Source organism: Onychostoma macrolepis, chromosome 07 (assembly GCF_012432095.1).
Source record: "Onychostoma macrolepis isolate SWU-2019 chromosome 07, ASM1243209v1, whole genome shotgun sequence".
In the NCBI taxonomy this organism is placed as follows: domain Eukaryota; kingdom Metazoa; phylum Chordata; class Actinopteri; order Cypriniformes; family Cyprinidae; genus Onychostoma; species Onychostoma macrolepis.
The window spans coordinates 35,972,855-35,989,997 of NC_081161.1; the positions used below are offsets into that span (position 1 = coordinate 35,972,855).

Consider the following 17,143-nt stretch of genomic DNA (forward strand, 5'->3'; position numbering starts at 1 on the left):
AAAAACAAGGAGAGAGGAAGTTTTTCTTATTTGTCTTATGAAAGCATCTCTGCTGAGAATGTCAATACACTGCTCACAATTCAACCTTGCTAACATGCCATCTCCATTTCCCACTCAGAAAGTCATACATGTTACCGTTTTAATGGCATCTGTGCCCCATACTATAGCCACACACTTGGTGAAAGCAGACCCTTGTCAAATCTGTCATTATTACCCAATAGTATTTTACAGAGTAAAAATATAGGTATTATTCTTAAGTTATAACATTAATGTTATATAATGTTATTTACTGCTATTATTACTATTAAATAATATACGTAAAATAAATTATCCTTAAAATAGATTATAACTATAAACACAGAAAGAGAAAAACAGCAGGTAGGTCTAACAATGTCTTTTTACTTTCCATTTAACTAAGCTTTAAATCACAACTGATGCATGATTTTTTTGGTTACAAGTTCACTATACATGAGAAAACAAATACATAAACTTATTTCTGTTTCTGAAAGTGGGAAAAACATATAATATGGCACATTTCCTTTCTACATTGTTTCTCAAACGAAACCACAGCAATTAATTAAGAAGTCATACAAAATAAAACAGACATCACCTTTAAACCACGAACATTACATTAATGTTTATGAAGTCTTTGAAGTTGTCATTTGTTGTGTTAATACTGATACTGGCTCTAGGGGTTGGGATAAAACACCTTGATGTGTATTGCGGAGTTATTTCGGGTGCGTGTAAGCGGCTCCCCCGCCTCGTCCGGATCATCGGGCTCCAGATCGTCTATGAGCTCTACGGTGGATGTGTTGGCCGCTAGCTGCAGCGCACCCTGGCTGGACGTCTGGAGCTGCAGGGCGATGTTAATGGCTCGGTTGATAGCCAGTCCCAGACCGTGGATGCAGATTTCCCTGTGAGCGTCCAGAAGTTTCTGACACCTCGCCAGCTGGGCCTTGAAGTCTGTTTTCATGTTGACGTAGACGTCGTTCCGTCGTTTGGGCAGTTTTCGGGGCAGACGCTTGCGGAGGGTGAACTCCATCGGGTCCATCTCAAGGGTAGAGCCCTCTGGGGTGGGCAGCACCATCGGGTTGTGGGGTACAGAAGCGGACACCGGGCTGCGTGGCTCGGCCATGTCAATTCACTGGAAAATCACTGTACCAAAAAAAAACAAGAAATCCGTTAATCAACGTTTAATGATGGTGTTTTGTTTTTTTCTTCAGCGCGTGAAAATGACACACAGCAGACCTGTGTAACGTTACACTCATAAATGTTCTAAATTGGCACTAGCAACTGAATATATTCACATATTCATTATTTATGTTTACATATCAATTAGTACAAAATAGCGACTGAGTCATTAGTCTTTTTGATTCACTTAAAAGAACCGGCTCATATGAGTCAATCGGTTCCGAAATGGGACTGCAATGTTATTGATTCATTAAAAAGAACCGACTCATCATGTGAGTCATCGTTCATGAATCGTTATACACCGGTAGGTCGCGCGGTTTGTTTCACTCTACATCGTTGCGGCGATGCTAAACAGAAATAAATGAGATATTACTACTGCTTCTCGTTCCGTTCCGTAAACATTCGGTGCTGGCATTTTTAGTGGAACCTGTTCTCGGTTCCTTTGAAATAAAGTCATTACTGTCATTATCGATATGCTACATTCATTTATATAATCTTTTTGTTTTTGAGCGTGTGTAGTACCTTGAATTAGATGAGCTTGTTTTGCGGCTGTATTCTAACTAGCTGGTTTGTCTTCTCTCCTCATGTACCGGAAGACCTCTCACTTACACAGGAACTGATACGTTATCTAGTGAGCCGCTCTGTTTGATTACACAATACATACTGCTCTATTCTTGGATGAAACACACATATATATATATATTAAATTTATTTAGTATATTATATAATTATAAATTAATCACAATAAAAAAATCACAATAAAATAAATTGTATCTATGTGTCTCAGTGCCAATTTGAAAGTGAGCATAGCTAAAATGGACGGTGTGAGGGTCTTTTATTTTGAAATTCACTGAGTTTAGCGGCGTTGTGTGTATAGAGAGTACATTCACTCAGCGCTGGATTACTATAAGTGAACTGAACTTTATGAAATATCTGTTTAATTTGTCTGTTTTTTTAAATTCATTGTTTATCTAGTTTCATTCAAGCCATGTCAGACACATGGAGTCACATCCAGGCGCACAAAAAGCAGCTGGATTCCCTGCGAGAGAGGCTGCAGAGGAGAAGAAAAGACACAACTCAGCTGGGCATCGGTGTGTTGATAAACTACATGCTGTGAGATCTGCAGAACTATTAACTGTAACATAAATAGCATTTGATTTGTTTGTTAAAAATACTACCTGGATATGTAATGAGAGTCACCATTACAAACCATGTTGCTCATACACTCAGCATTATTTGCTTGATATCAAATGCTGAATATAGAGACCCCACAGGATTATGTAAGAAGTGTGGCATCATGATGCTGAAACTGTAACTTTAAATGCATGCCAAAGGAAGAATGAATCAGGTTTCAATCAGGTTTATTTTTTTCAGTAGTGATATTAGTGGGTCTATGGTGCCACCTACTGCATGTGCATTTTTTCCAACAATTTTTTTTAACAGAGATTGGAGGTGTTGAGGGTGGGTCCGCAAGGAGCGACAGCCCTGGACCGGCTCTACAGAGTCCTCCTCAAATGGAAGTTGAGCAGCCTCCAGACCCGGAGCTAGAGAAGAGGCTGCTGGGATACCTGTCTGAACTTAGTCTTTCTCTCCCGACTGATTCCCTAGCTATCACCAACCAGCTAAACACAGTAAGATCTGTGTGCATGCTTGTGTACACTACCAGTCAAAAACCTGGACATGTACTCATTATACCCGCATTAGAGACAAAATAGTAAAGTTGTTAAAACTGTGAAGTATATAAGGACAATGTGAAACAAAAATTGTGTCACATTTATCTAAACTTATTGTGAATACTTTAGAAATATTCATATCTATGTTTTGTCTTTCTGTCCTTCTCACTCTCCCTCATTTGCAACTTTGACTCAGTCGGAGTCTGCAGTTTCCCATGCCTGCATCCAAAGTCTCCTCCTCAAATTTTCTGCCCAAGAACTTATTGAAGTTCGTCAGCCGTCCATCACTGCCTCCTCATCCACTTCCTCCTCCACCCTTGTCACTTCAGTCGACCACACCAAACTATGGGCTATGATTGGCAGCACAGCCCAGCCACAGAGAACTGCCATTAAAAGAAAAGGAGATGAAATCACCCATCAAAAAAGAGCCCCAGGCTCCTCCCCTTTGCTTCAAGCACCATCTTCACCTCCTAAAAAATCCTCTGCTTCACTGGGTCCTGCCTCGAACTTGCAGCTTACTGGATCCTCTGGGGTTGGAGGGGGCGGGCCTGAGAAAAAAGGGCGGAGCAACAAGGTGCAAGCATCTCATCTGGACATGGAGATTGAGAGTCTACTGAGCCAGCAGTCCACTAAGGAACAGCAAAGCAAAAAGGTATAATAATTAAGTAACAAGTCAGTAAAAGCCTTGTGCATTTATGTGTATGTGGAGTCTGATGTATGTATACTGGTGCCTCAGGTGAGCCAAGAGATCCTAGAGCTGTTAAACACCAGTTCGGCAAAGGAACAGTCGATTGTGGAGAAGTTTCGCTCTCGAGGCAGAGCTCAAGTACAGGAGTTCTGTGATCATGGGACAAAAGAAGAGTGTGTGCAGTCGGGGGACACACCTCAGCCCTGCACCAAGTTGCACTTCAGGTCAGTTCACAAACACTATAAAAAATGTAATTAAAATAAATAACCATATAAAATGTCTATAAATTAGAAAAATACTATTCTATGAACTAACTACTACTAATAATCATCAGTAATATATATATATATATATATATATATATATATATATATATATATATTTTGATTATGATAATATTATCCGAACATATTGTAAGCAAATAATTTTTTCACTTTTCATTTGTTGAATTATGTTATAATTTAACTTTCTAAGGCGAATCATCAACAAACACACAGACGAGAGCCTTGGTGACTGCTCCTTTCTGAATACTTGTTTCCACATGGACACTTGTAAATATGTGCACTATGAGATTGACAGCCCTCCTGAAGCAGAGGGTGACACATTGGGGCCCCAGGCAGGGGCCACTGAGCTTGGACTGCACTCCACGGTGGGAGACAGCAACGTTGGCAAGTTGTTTCCTTCACAGGTAAAGTATCGTAAGAATTGACCTGTTCCACAGCTTCTATTAAGGTATAATATACAATAACTGACTTGAAGCTGAAATTCACTGAAACCACTATAATATAGGAATAGGCAAGGTTGCACCAGTTTGTAAGTTCCTACTCTTACTGGAAACGTAAAGTCCACACTAGAGGCTTAGTAACTACTAGCTAGCATGAAACCAACTCGGTACTTTATTCGGATGCACCATTCGTTCTTTAGGCAGAATGTAGCTAATAATTTATGACTTATTAACTTATATAAGCTCTGGAAAGTTTTGCATAGTCACATAATATGACGTGTACCCTCAGTGATCTAATAGCAGCCTTCAAACACTTGAGCAGAAGTTCTGTTGCAATGCTGTGAATTTCAGTTTTTCCTTGATTTTAACTTATTTTGCCTCATGTAACTAATGCTTAAATACATTTTCATTGTAATACAATACTGCTTACTCATCATGAGTAATGTAATAGGTATTTTTAATGAACAAGAATCTATAAGAAATGACATATATTATGATTGATTTAGAAAGTAATGCATTCATATAATGTTCTCTCTCAAATTATAAGCAAGTGTAAATGTCAACATTATTCTCTATGTCTAAAGGATTGAAGTCTGCCGGGTTAAACAAGAGCTTACTGATGTAATTACACCTGGTTGGATGCTTCTGTCAATATTCGGTGTATATGTAGATTTACATTTGAACTAAGTTTAATGGTGCAACGCAAAAGGCACTAGATGTGTTTCTGTCCTTTAATTGCTTTCAGAGCAGTCTTCTTTCATTCTCACATTTGCTGTCACTGTTCTTGTATTTGTCTACATATTCAAAAACAATTTTTTATTAAAACTGTGATTGGCATTTTTATTTTGAGACATATAACAGATATATGCCCTCTGACCTTATCCCCTTCTCAGTGGATTTGCTGTGACATCCGTTATCTGGATGTGTCCATCCTGGGGAAGTTTGCAGTGGTGATGGCCGACCCGCCATGGGACATTCACATGGAGCTTCCATATGGAACACTCACAGACGACGAGATGAGGAAACTCAACATTCCTATTCTGCAGGATGACGGTTTCCTCTTCCTCTGGGTGACAGGAAGGTAGGGGCTCTGGGGAACGACTGAACACAAAGCTTCTTAGGACCCTTTTATCTAAGTGTAATAAGATTTTGCGTCACTTTTACCACACTGATGAATGTAAACCTAAATACAAAATAAAATCATCTTGTAATAAAATCTGTGATTATGTCACAGATGTTTTTGATATTCCGGTGTTACATTTTCCAAAAGCTTTTAACAAATTTGAACTCTGCGCAATTGATTAAATCTGTGTCTGAATACATTTCCCATTATCATATGCATGCCTTAAGAAGAGGTATCTATGAATAAATGATCTGAAAAATTGAAAGAGGTTATGTAATGCTGTCTTGGCAACAGTCCAAATGCAGGTCAACAATAGTTCATTTTCTGTCTTCACAGAGCTATGGAGCTGGGCAGAGAGTGTCTAAGCTTATGGGGGTAGGTGATTTTACATGTGGAAAATGTAAAGTCATAGTGATCTCTTTAAATATGACTAAATCGGTAAACTTAAATCTTTTTTTTGTTTTCTGTCACTCAATTAGCTATGAGCGTGTAGATGAGATTATCTGGGTGAAGACTAACCAGCTTCAGAGAATCATTCGTACTGGAAGGACTGGACATTGGCTGAATCATGGCAAAGAGCATTGCTTGGTATGTGTGAGAATATACACTACTGTTTGAAAGTTTGGGGTCAGTTATGGTCCCCAAGGCTGCATCTAATTGAATTTTCAGCAGCCATTACTCCAGTCTTCAGTGTTACATGATCCTTCATGCTAATAGGCTGATTTGGCCCTCAAGAAACAATTATTATTACATTTGAAAACAGCTTAATGTTTTTGTGAATATACATGTATATTGAATATACATTATCCCTTACTCATATTCTCCTACTCTCTCTCTCTCTCTCTCTCTCTGTTTGTTTGTTTAGGTGGGAGTAAAAGGAAACCCACAAGGTTTTAACCGAGGCCTTGACTGTGATGTTATAGTGGCAGAGGTCAGTCATAACCAGTATTACTGATAAAGCAGTGATGAATTTAAAAACAGTGATGATCAGTGCACTAAAAGAGTATCTGTCATCTGTCTACACAAAAGGTCCGCTCCACTAGTCATAAACCAGATGAAATCTATGGAATGATTGAGCGTTTGTCACCAGGTACACGAAAGATTGAATTGTTTGGGAGACCACACAATGTGCAGCCTAACTGGTGAGTCAGACGTACAGGAACGTTTTTGATTTCCAAATCACTTACATGACCGAGTGCACTTAAGTAATCAGATGTGCTGTTCTCTTTATTGCTAACTTGGTTGTTTTCTCTGATCTTTCTCTGATCTTTTGCACTCTGTTTTTTTTCCAGGATAACTCTTGGTAATCAGTTGGACGGTATTCACCTTTTAGACCCTGAAGTAGTTGCACGTTTTAAGAAGCGCTACCCTGACGGAGTCATCTCCAAACCTAAAAACATGTGAGGACTGGGCTAGTGAGAGAATGTACAGCTATTGGTTGAACTCTGCCACAGGATTCACAAGTAAAAGAACAAATTTTTTATACCACTTTGCTTTTGTAAAATAAAAACACTGAACCACATCAGTGTTGTCGTCTTTCTATACAGACTGATTAATGATTTCACAGGTAATTCTTTAAAGACAACTTTTTTTTTTTTTTTGTTAGAATAGTATGAAAAAAGATACTTTTTTTCTTTTTGAAAAACAGTTTTATTGTTTTTTTATTATTATTATTACAATCATCAGTGAAAGCAGCTGAACATGTGCTGTTTTAATCCTATATGATTTAGTTTGTTTTACTTTCATATAAAATTGATTTACACGTTGCATACAAAACATACAAAAATATCTTCTCTTTCATATTGTGACTTCAAAGGTGTAACAGTGTCTTGTGAAATCTGTTCTTTTACTGGGTTAGAGTGTAAAAATTCTCTTTTAACATTTAAAAAACACTTTTGTTAATACATGTGCACACAACAAAGTGAAGAAGTCCAGATACACATCATTAGCATGTAAAACCTGTTTTTTTCAAACATGTCGTAACAGAAGCAATGAGTGGATCATGACAAACATTCTTTTGACTGATTTTATACATACAATAAGAAGAAAACCTTACAAAGATTTAGAAACTGGGCCATCTTCATATTAATATATTAGTTGGTAAAATTTAACTTACATAAATTCCATGAAACAACCATCTTTTTTAAAAAATGTTCCAAATACACTCCTCAAGCAAAATTAGTTTATGGTCAGGGCATATTTCAAAAAGCCCTGAAATCTATACACAATAAAAAATGAAATTCAAGTTAGAGCTGTGTTGTGGACACTGTTAATGGACCTTTATGCAGCTGCAGGACAGAGAAAATGGCACTTGCATAGAAAGCAAAATAAGCTTTAAAAACGTCCTTTCTGTTAATGTGAAAGAAAAAACATTAAGTTGCCTTCACAGTACTCGCTGAATTTATGACCAGCAAAGCAAAGCGTGGTTGATTTTTATTAGGTAGTCTATTCATCAAAAATCCTACTGAACGAATTTATATCTGGCTCAAAAAACCCAATTGCATTAAGATGCCAGTGTCAGATAAAACCAGCATCCAGTTTAGATAATGTAGATGCATGTATAGCAGAGGCTGTGGAGGGCAAATGCTACAGGCTAGAAAAAAGCACTTACTGGTTATCATGTAAACATCACTCTTAAGAGTGTTTCAAAATATCCCTTTCACCAAATTACACTCAGCTGTACCATTTTACACTCATTGCTGTACCGAAATTCAGACACTTATCTTGACATTGTCATTACAATGCATACAGCTGACGCTCATGAGTGTCCATGGGCATGCAAGGAGAGGCAAACTTCCATGCTGCTTGTTCCTAATGGCTCATTCTCCAGTTCCCCACAAAAACTCTCTGGGGCTGTAAATCCGAAGTTTACTTTCAAGGATTCTCCAGAGACCGCCTGCGGACAAAGTTAGTATGTGGCGTCCACTGCGTTGATGTTGCTATCCATCTGATGTCTCAGTGAGAGCCGAGCCTTGTGGGAAAAATAGGCCTGTGGACAACTCGGACTGCTGCCGCTGTCCCCTTCACTGCCCCAGGATGTAGTGGAACACAGCCGAGGTTTCACCTCTTCACTTGCTACTGCTTAATAAGCAGAAAAGAAAAGAAAATAATTATCTCACTTCATAAAAAATATCATATAAAAATATATAATTGTCACACCTCATAAAAATATAATAAATACTATTTTAAAATAAAATGTTAATGCACTTAGAAACATATATATGCCATTTCGTTTTAAAAGATACTGTGTACAAAGGACACAGTTTTAACTGCTTGACATTTTCATGTCAACTACCAATTTATCATTTGGCCAGATTATCAATTACCTTTTAGCTTTATCTGAAAAAGTCATAAAGTCTGCGAACATTACTTACCCGTCTCAGGAGGGCACTGTCTTTTGCACTTCTCCTTGCAGCGTCTGTAGAAAGGAAAGCACTGCAGCATTTTTACACCCATATCAGCAGAGGGAGCTAAAGACAAAAAAACACCTGTTAGACAAACCGACTCTAGCAAAAGTGTCTGTCGACTGTTATTTGCCCGCTGTTGTTTGTTCTGATTATTAGTTATCTATTCTCCCTGTGGTCGTGGGTTTTATGTACTGTAGCCTACTGTATAATCTCATTACAGCCTTGTGTATGCAAACCTCTGCTCTTCAGTCTAATCCCATACAGCGACGTCAGTGGGTAGACTGAACGGAGTCATCCGAGCTAATAAATCCGTGATTGGGTATTACACGCCAGGTCAAGTTCCCTGAAATAGAGACTGGCAGTTTTGCCTTGTTTGCGGTATTGGGAGTTCGAATGGCAGTTTGTGAATCACTTTTGACAGCTGCTAAGCGTAGCTATTATTCATAATTCGTTTATAAACTCGTGTTTGGAGTGATTCATGCCCTGCAGTTGCTGAGTATGTGGGTTACAGAGTAGGTTACTAAGTGTATGACTTGGATCATTTTCATCAGAAGCCTAGCCAAAGACAAAAACAAACATGTCTTCTTAAGAGCATTTTGTGACAAAGTGGTCTGTGCTTATCTTATCACCTTTTCCCAGGTTTTACTGGCCTTTGGTTTGTAGTATACAGGGTAGATGGTTAATTTTTAATGACTTTTTCTGATGTGCTCTGAATCCAGTCTGCCTCAGAAACCAATGTTATACCTTGGTGGCCCAACCTGCATATTTATTCTTGGGTTAAAGTTTGCACATAAAATAATAATACATGCTGAATGGGATCATAAACTACAAGCTTGTGTAATTGGTCATGAGATCATAGTTGTCAGGCTTGAAATGCAAGTCATAACATTTAAAAAAAAAAAAAATCAGGGCATGTTTTCCATCCAACTACATGTCGCTCTCACACATTAACACACAACACAAAAAAGTATTTGTGTGTTAGTAAAACTATTGTTACAGAACCATGTCACGACATGCCACTGTCGTTCACTGTCATACATAACACTCTTTTCCTACCCATCCCCTCCCTTTTATTTCTGTTATGGACTCATAAATCAGAGGAGTTCTCTCATGCTATTATTCAGCTTCATTAACTTGCCTGAGGACAAAACGTGCAAAATTCTTTAAATTTTTGAAAGTTAAAAACACTACTGCTGAGTACCTAATGGCCAAACATTTAAAAAAAAAAAAAAAAAATTTATTTTGCAAATCAATTGTGTTGAGAATTTTGTAAGTGTTGGAATAGTTCATTGTTGTGGAAAAATGTCTGCCTGCAAACATATCAGCATGTTATGAGCACTTGTTTTGCTTTTTGATTTCAGTTTTAGCTTTATGATCATTTGTAGATTTCTATCTTCAGATCTTGATTAATTAAAGAGTCAAAATGATAAGAAGGAATTGCTTGGTTTAACTCAGTTTGTTTCATTTCAAGTGTTCAGGCAAATGTCTTCTTTTCATTATGAAGTGTCACCATTTGAGATTGTAGATAAAATTATTTGTTTGGTAAATGATGTAAAAAAAATAATCAAATTTAACACTGCCTCAGATGGTTTTCATCAAACCATGAACCTCTGAGCTTTTGTGGAGAACATTATGTCCAAAATATTTTCCAATGCTGATGCAGAAAGCAAAGGCAAATGTTTTTCTTATTAACTTTCCCTTGGTTCTAGTAAATGCGCGCACACACACACACACACACACACGCACACACATTTCCGTCACTTCTTGTGCCAATCATATGCTATACATTTATCCATAACCATTCCTCTCACTTCTTTCCTCCTCTCAGTCATTTTCATAACTCAAGCAAAACATAATTTATGTCGAAGCGCTCATCAGGGGAATTTAGATTCCATTCTTATTTCTTTGTGTGTTCGGTTTGTGGTGAAAAGCGTAAGAAAAAAGACCCAAACCGGTTTGGGAAAAAGTGGATGAGGAGGCATAAGAACAGAGAAAATGTAGTGGTTTCTTTCCTCATGGTTTAATTTTTTGGCAAGTTTCTTGCCCAGAGACCCAGAAATTATGTAAGAAGTGTACGATTTAGAGCTAAGTTGTTTACTAGTGATCTAGACATGCACTTATAAATGTACTACAAGCAAGGTCTTGTAGACACAAACACATATACACACACACACACACACACACAAAGAAAATCCTTATAGGGTATGTAATCTAGACTTGTGACCTAACATGATGACCCGCTCCATGTCATTTACCAAACACTGTGAGATGTGTTTGTGTATCAGTATGCCTGTGTTTTGTCTCTTATAGGTTAAGTACACTCTGGAGGACTGCTGCTTAAAACAGTTAAGTATTCTATAGTTACGACACTTCATTCCACTTTACCTCCTCCTACATCCCCAGCCTCTTTTCTGAGAATAAGACACTGGCTATGCACACATTCAATTACACACCCTCAGAAACAAACCAGGGCTGTCAGTTTCTTTTCTCACTGATTTAGAGCACCACAGCATTTTTCCTGGAATTGCAGAATTGTGAATTGCAGTAATGCATAGGCTGCATGCCTTTCCAATCATTTCAATTACACTGCCTTTTTGTCAAAAAGCTTGTGTATTCAATAATGTATTCAGCATGGTTGAAGGAGATAAGGATAACCTGTGAATTCCTTCTTCAAATCAATGCTGTTGCTGTAGGTCTAATTTTAAATCTAAAACTGTGAGCTGTATCTGTAACCAAATGATTAATAATACCTCTTTTCAGTATCAGTAGTTTTCAGTCTAATTCTCGCTTGCTGCTCCCCACTCCAGCCTGGCTGCCTGCTCGCGCGCGCACACGCGCTTTCCCATTGAGGCTTGCTATGTGTGTATGTGCAGTACGTGACGCTCGAGCACGCTGTGGTCTGACTGGGAAAAAGGGGGACGGCAAATGCATATGATATCAATTATTAATTATGAAAGGATGTTTACAAGATCTCTTGTGATTTCCATATGCAGGCAGCGAGGTTATTCGTGATCCAGACGCATCATTCGCAGAAAAGTACGTTACATAAAATCTCGGTGCAAGAGATCAGCCAGAGTTCAGAAGAAAAGTAAATCTCTTTACGCGAAAACAGAGACCTGAAAAGCTGAGCTTAACAACACCTTCATTGCTGTTAAGCAGTGTGCCAAGTGATGAATGAAAACTTAACGGCTATTTGATAGAGAATACGTGGAATGATTTATTGGTTTAATAATTCATTTAACCCTCAGGGAGTTCACGGTGCCACGCGATAAAATTAATCTTTCATATGTAGCCTAAAAAGCTTTAAAAACCGTGTTAAAACGTTTCATGCATTGTGGGATGATATTTTTGTTTCTGACTATATTTTGTAGGTATCCTGTAAGTCGTAAAATAGATGATAAAATATAAGGTCACATTCATTTTAATCTAAATTTGACTTTACGCAAGAGCAAATAAACATACACTGCTGCAGTGTTCACTAAACAAACAAGCAATGCTTCACAGATTAGGCTACCTAAAAAAAAAAAAACACTTAAAATATAGCATAAAACACTACATAACCAGCATTCGTTATAAATTACAGTTGATTCATATTTTGTAATAAACACAATTTGAAAACTTTTACTGTAAACTTTTCCACTTTTTACTGTAAGCAATTCCACTGTATGTTTCAGCCTATAGGCTATGGTAATGTATACACAAAAGCAGTTTTATAATAAAATTGCGATTATTGTATGTTAAGCATATATTTTTCCTAACAGCTTAACAGGTTTTATTGTTAAAATTACTAACTATTTTAACAACGTATAGCCTATTTTCTTACCTGTAGCAACTTATTAGACACTCCCACTTTGACACACCAGATTGTTTAACAACTTTATACGACTTTACGAATTTACGAATTTTGCATATTTGTATAATTCAGTGTGTACAGTTTTATACATAATATTAAATAGTCTAATCATTTGACTCACCGTTTGTTCTTTTGAAACGCACTTATACTGGCACGCAAAGAATTCTTCAGATTCCAAGTGACTTGCGACAGTTGAAATGTTCTCCAACTCACTGACAGTTCACTGGCGATGACAGAACCCGTTCAGCCATGACAACATGGAAAGCTTCAGGTCTGAGCACACTGAACGTTCAGCTTTAAATAGCTTATCTGAGAAGCACGCCCTCCTCTTTCTCACCCTCCTCCTCCTCCTCCCCTCTTTCACTCAATAGCTTGCTAGTGTGCTGGCACGTCTCCAGTACAGCATGAGAAAAACATTCTCACTATTCAGGACCGATTCATTAAACTATTTATAATTTTCACACGTGGAATGTCTCGAGTTTCTCTTTTCCATAATGCAACAGTCATATAGCCTAACTGGGACTTGAAATAGGCTAAATTTGATTCCTGGCTATGGTATCTTGCTACTGGTAAATTTGAAATCGTATTTATTTGTATCAATAGGCTACAACAACATGCATGATTCATTTAATTACAGGACATTTCAAGAAATGATTGGAAAACTCAAATGAAAGAGGCAACAGATGATGAGATGGGATTATAGTTACCTTTTGTGTGCTTCATATAAGATTAAGGACAATGAACATTTTAGCATTCATGCATTAGTACTGGAAGCCATTGAGAAAATGGTGACCTCAACTTGTTTTTTTCTGTCTCATGCTGTACTTTAAATTTATGTTTTAATGTTTTAGATTTATTATCATTGACTACGTTTACATGGACATCAGTAATCCAATTATTTACCTTATTCTGAATAAGACAATATTATGATTAAGGTGTTTGCATGAGTTGCTTTTAGAATAATCCTTTCATGTTCCCATTTTACATGTTATTGTACACAGATCGATTAATGGCATGCGTCATTATGTCACCACGCGACGCCATCCGACGTCTCCTCCAGAATTTCACATAAACATATAGTTTGTCTTCGTGATGATGCCTTATACAGTTTTGGGTGTTTCATTTTTAATTTTATGAACGCTTCAAGTGCAGTTAATTATTTGTACGTGAGTACAGACGACGGCGGTGTTGAAGCTCTTTTATTTGCCGTCAAACGGTTGACCGCTGCCGTGTGTGTATCCTATCTATCTATCTATCTATCTATCTATCTATCTATCTATCTATCTATCTATCTATCTATCTATCTATCTATCTATCTATCTATGATATATGATAGATACATGATAGATCTATCTATCTATGTCAGACTGTATTGCCTTAAGTTTGTAAAACTACTTTAAACTTCAAACTATTTCATACTGAAAACCATCAAACTTAAAACTTTTTTAAACTTCTTAAACTTTTTAAACTTTTTCAAACTTTCTGGTCCGGCTTTCTCAAGCCAACTTAAAGTTTGTCTCGACAAACTTTTTTTTCTAGTTATTATTATTATTATTATTAGAAGTAGTAGTAGTAATAGTAGAAGTATTAATGTTGTTATTGTTATTATTATTTGACATAAACAGCGTTTTATAGTGTGATTACTGTTGGCCATTTCAGTTTTGCTCAATATATCTACACTTTTAGGCATCATGCTTTAGGTACACATCCAGAGTGAGCAAAAGGGCTGGCAAAATCACTCTGGACCCCTCACATCCAGCACACTCCCTCTTTGAACTGTTGCTGTCTGGTCGACGCTACAGAGCTCTGAGCACCAGAACAGCCAGGCACAGGAACAGTTTCTTCCCTCAGGCAATCCATCTCATGAACAGTTGACAATAAACATGGAACACACAACACTATACACTTATTTATATAACACACATACTTATTTACATTTCAAATTTGCACATATCATATATGTACATACATAACTGTCTATATTATATATTGCGTTTTTGCTATTTTGTACATTGTCTATTTTGTATATTTGTATATTATTCTTTTTATTATCTGTGTCCTGTCCTGTCGCTGTCATTCTTTTGCACTGTGGAGCTTCTGTCACTATAACAAATTCCTTGTATGTGTTAACTGGCAATAAAGCTCATTCTGATTCTCTCTCATTCTCATCAGGCCAATCTCCACAAGTCCCCATGGCTCCAGTTTAAATTCAGGGCAACATTGGACACTACTTCATAGGTTGAATTTGAATAGCATGGAAAGTTCTCAAGAGTAAAAGAAAAGACAAAAAAAGCTTATCTTTACACTTCCAAGAAACAGGTATACCAGCAACACCAGCATAAACCAAGAAATGTGTATTTACACCCTTATTCATTTTTATTTCCTAGCTGACAGTCTGAGTTTCACAGTGGAAATTTACAGAGGCAAATTCCAAAGGAGAAACAGATTAGAATTCTGAACAGCCTGCTGCACAATCTGGGTTGAAGGCCAAGGCCCCCCATTGCTGGTAATTAGTATTGTGTGACAGTACCAATAGCATTAACCCGTCTGCCACTGATCAGAGAGCAATCTGAAGTTTGTCCTATCTTTGAGGGCTTCCATTTGAAGGCTGATTGGGGAACAGTGTTAAAGGATAAACACTGAGATTTTCTTTGAATTCTCATCATTCATATGGGACAGCAGGAAATTGTTTTATGAGTTGTGGTGGGATTTTTATTTTCTTCTTTTTTTTTTTTTTCAGTTTGTTAAGATCCATTTTATTCTCTGAACCCAAACCCCTTTTACGACTAACTTTAGACTCAAAAAAAATAAGCAATTGCACTTTTTTTCTCTTTGGTTTTGACATGTATCTTTTTTTATTTTTGGCTCCCTTTAGACGTAGCCAATTTCATACTCCATGTTTAATTTTCATTTCTTTCTCTCCTCGTTTCACCTGTTTCTCCTGTTTAGCTCCTCCCTGCTCTTTTTTCTAATTTTGACATCTACAGGAAGAAAGTAGGTGAAGAAGAAATTTGCAGTCCTGAACTGGAGCATTTTCAGTGAGTGACACACATAAGCAAATAGTGTCTGAAAGATTTTTCTAAGTAGAATCACTCCACATTATTTATTTTTATTTTTAATATATATATATATATATATAACAAAGAACCCAGAACCAGAAGACAACTGATCTCAGACCTGCATAAAAAAGCTTCTTGCTAGCTTTCCAGTATGAGAAAATGAAATTTGGTTCTGTTCTATTTATGACTCTCTCCTTCCCTGCTTTTAGAGCAAAATATATTTTTGTACCTTTGTTATGAAACAGTAATAAGGAGCATCCTAAACCCTCTGATAAAACCTGTTGCCCCAAAAGAATGAATGTTTGTCAAGAGCATGAAATGTGATCTGATACACTGTTAGACATTTCAAAGGGTTTTTACAGTTGCCAGTAAGTTACTGTAATTAAGATTTACAGTAGCAAACGGTATTTGATTTACAGTTGAAAACTGTACTGTTTTACAGTAAATTACTGTAAATAAAATCCAATTCTTCAGTATACTACTGTAATTCATTCATTTTAATATAGATTTCATTACATATTATAATTTTTATACATAATTCATTTTATTTTTACTCTACATAAGTACTACTGGCATTCAATTAAAACAGACACAATAATTACAAAATATCAAATTCTTTATTTAAAACAACGCATGCATAACACTTAAAAATACAGCCTTCCAATGGTGGAACAGTGCATCTTCACCATTTCTCCTGTCTTAGGACGTTTTGCAATGCTTTATGTTGTGTCCTCTGGATTCATCCTTACAAAGAATCTTTAGGCAACAGAAACATCATGGGGGAAAAAAGACAAGCAGCCAAAGAATACATAGCCATCTGCAAAACCCAGGTGCTGCTCCAAAACGTGGCCACCATCTTTGCTCACCATCCACTTTGTTAGTGACAGAAATGTCTTCTCTGAAAAACAAGATGTAGAAATAGCACACTTTTAAAAGGCAAACCTCATATACTATGACAAACACACAGACAAACGTACATATATTTTTACCTTGCTTGCTGGTCTTATTCTCTCGTAAGGTGCATCGACACACAGCGCAGATGTTCTCCGGAGCTCTTCCACTCTTGCGGGTTCATCCCCGGGAAAAACCCGCGGCGCTGCCCCACTGCTTCCGTTTCTTCCTCGGACGCGAGTGCCGCGACGCGGCGCAACTCGACAAGAGACAACAATATAGAACACATTATATATATTATCTACAGTGAATGCGGACAGTAAACTGATGCCCCGGTATATTTCTGACATGCAGATGTACTCCAAGCGCTCGCGCTGTTTCTGACAAGAAGTACAAAAAGATTTTTCCAATCATTACAAGCGATGTAACACATCCAGTAGTCAGTCCCAAGCTGTTGCGGCATTGTAGACACGGTCCAGGGCAAATTGTGTCAATCCAAATGTAAGAAATTAGGAAAATAAAACGACCTCAATA

At 37.3% G+C, this 17,143-nt stretch overlaps 2 protein-coding genes and 1 long non-coding RNA gene across 3 annotated transcripts; 1 reads left to right on the forward strand and 2 right to left on the reverse strand.

The window, feature by feature from the left end:
- Positions 1 to 368: 368 nt before the first annotated feature.
- pop7 (POP7 homolog, ribonuclease P/MRP subunit) lies at positions 369 to 1,846 on the reverse strand. Its single transcript, XM_058782575.1, has 2 exons — positions 1,714 to 1,846; positions 369 to 1,155 (listed from the first exon to the last, which is right to left on the reverse strand). Exon 2 carries the CDS (start codon positions 1,133 to 1,135, stop codon positions 689 to 691), a length of 447 nt encoding a protein of 148 aa, XP_058638558.1. The 5' UTR covers positions 1,136 to 1,155; positions 1,714 to 1,846; the 3' UTR covers positions 369 to 688.
- Positions 1,847 to 2,005: 159 nt separating this feature from the next.
- mettl3 (methyltransferase like 3) lies at positions 2,006 to 6,915 on the forward strand. Its single transcript, XM_058782573.1, has 11 exons — positions 2,006 to 2,282; positions 2,635 to 2,822; positions 3,061 to 3,516; positions 3,601 to 3,776; positions 4,027 to 4,240; positions 5,170 to 5,357; positions 5,736 to 5,774; positions 5,879 to 5,987; positions 6,265 to 6,330; positions 6,429 to 6,541; positions 6,692 to 6,915. The coding sequence occupies exons 1-11, from the start codon at positions 2,180 to 2,182 to the stop codon at positions 6,801 to 6,803; spliced, it is 1,764 nt and encodes a 587-aa protein (XP_058638556.1). The 5' UTR covers positions 2,006 to 2,179; the 3' UTR covers positions 6,804 to 6,915.
- A 118-nt stretch (positions 6,916 to 7,033) lies between these two features.
- LOC131545058 (uncharacterized) lies at positions 7,034 to 12,939 on the reverse strand. The gene is made up of 3 exons (XR_009272306.1): positions 12,781 to 12,939; positions 8,774 to 8,869; positions 7,034 to 8,480 (listed from the first exon to the last, which is right to left on the reverse strand). It is a non-coding gene; the product is annotated as an uncharacterized LOC131545058 (long non-coding RNA).
- Between the last annotated feature and the right edge of the window lie 4,204 nt (positions 12,940 to 17,143).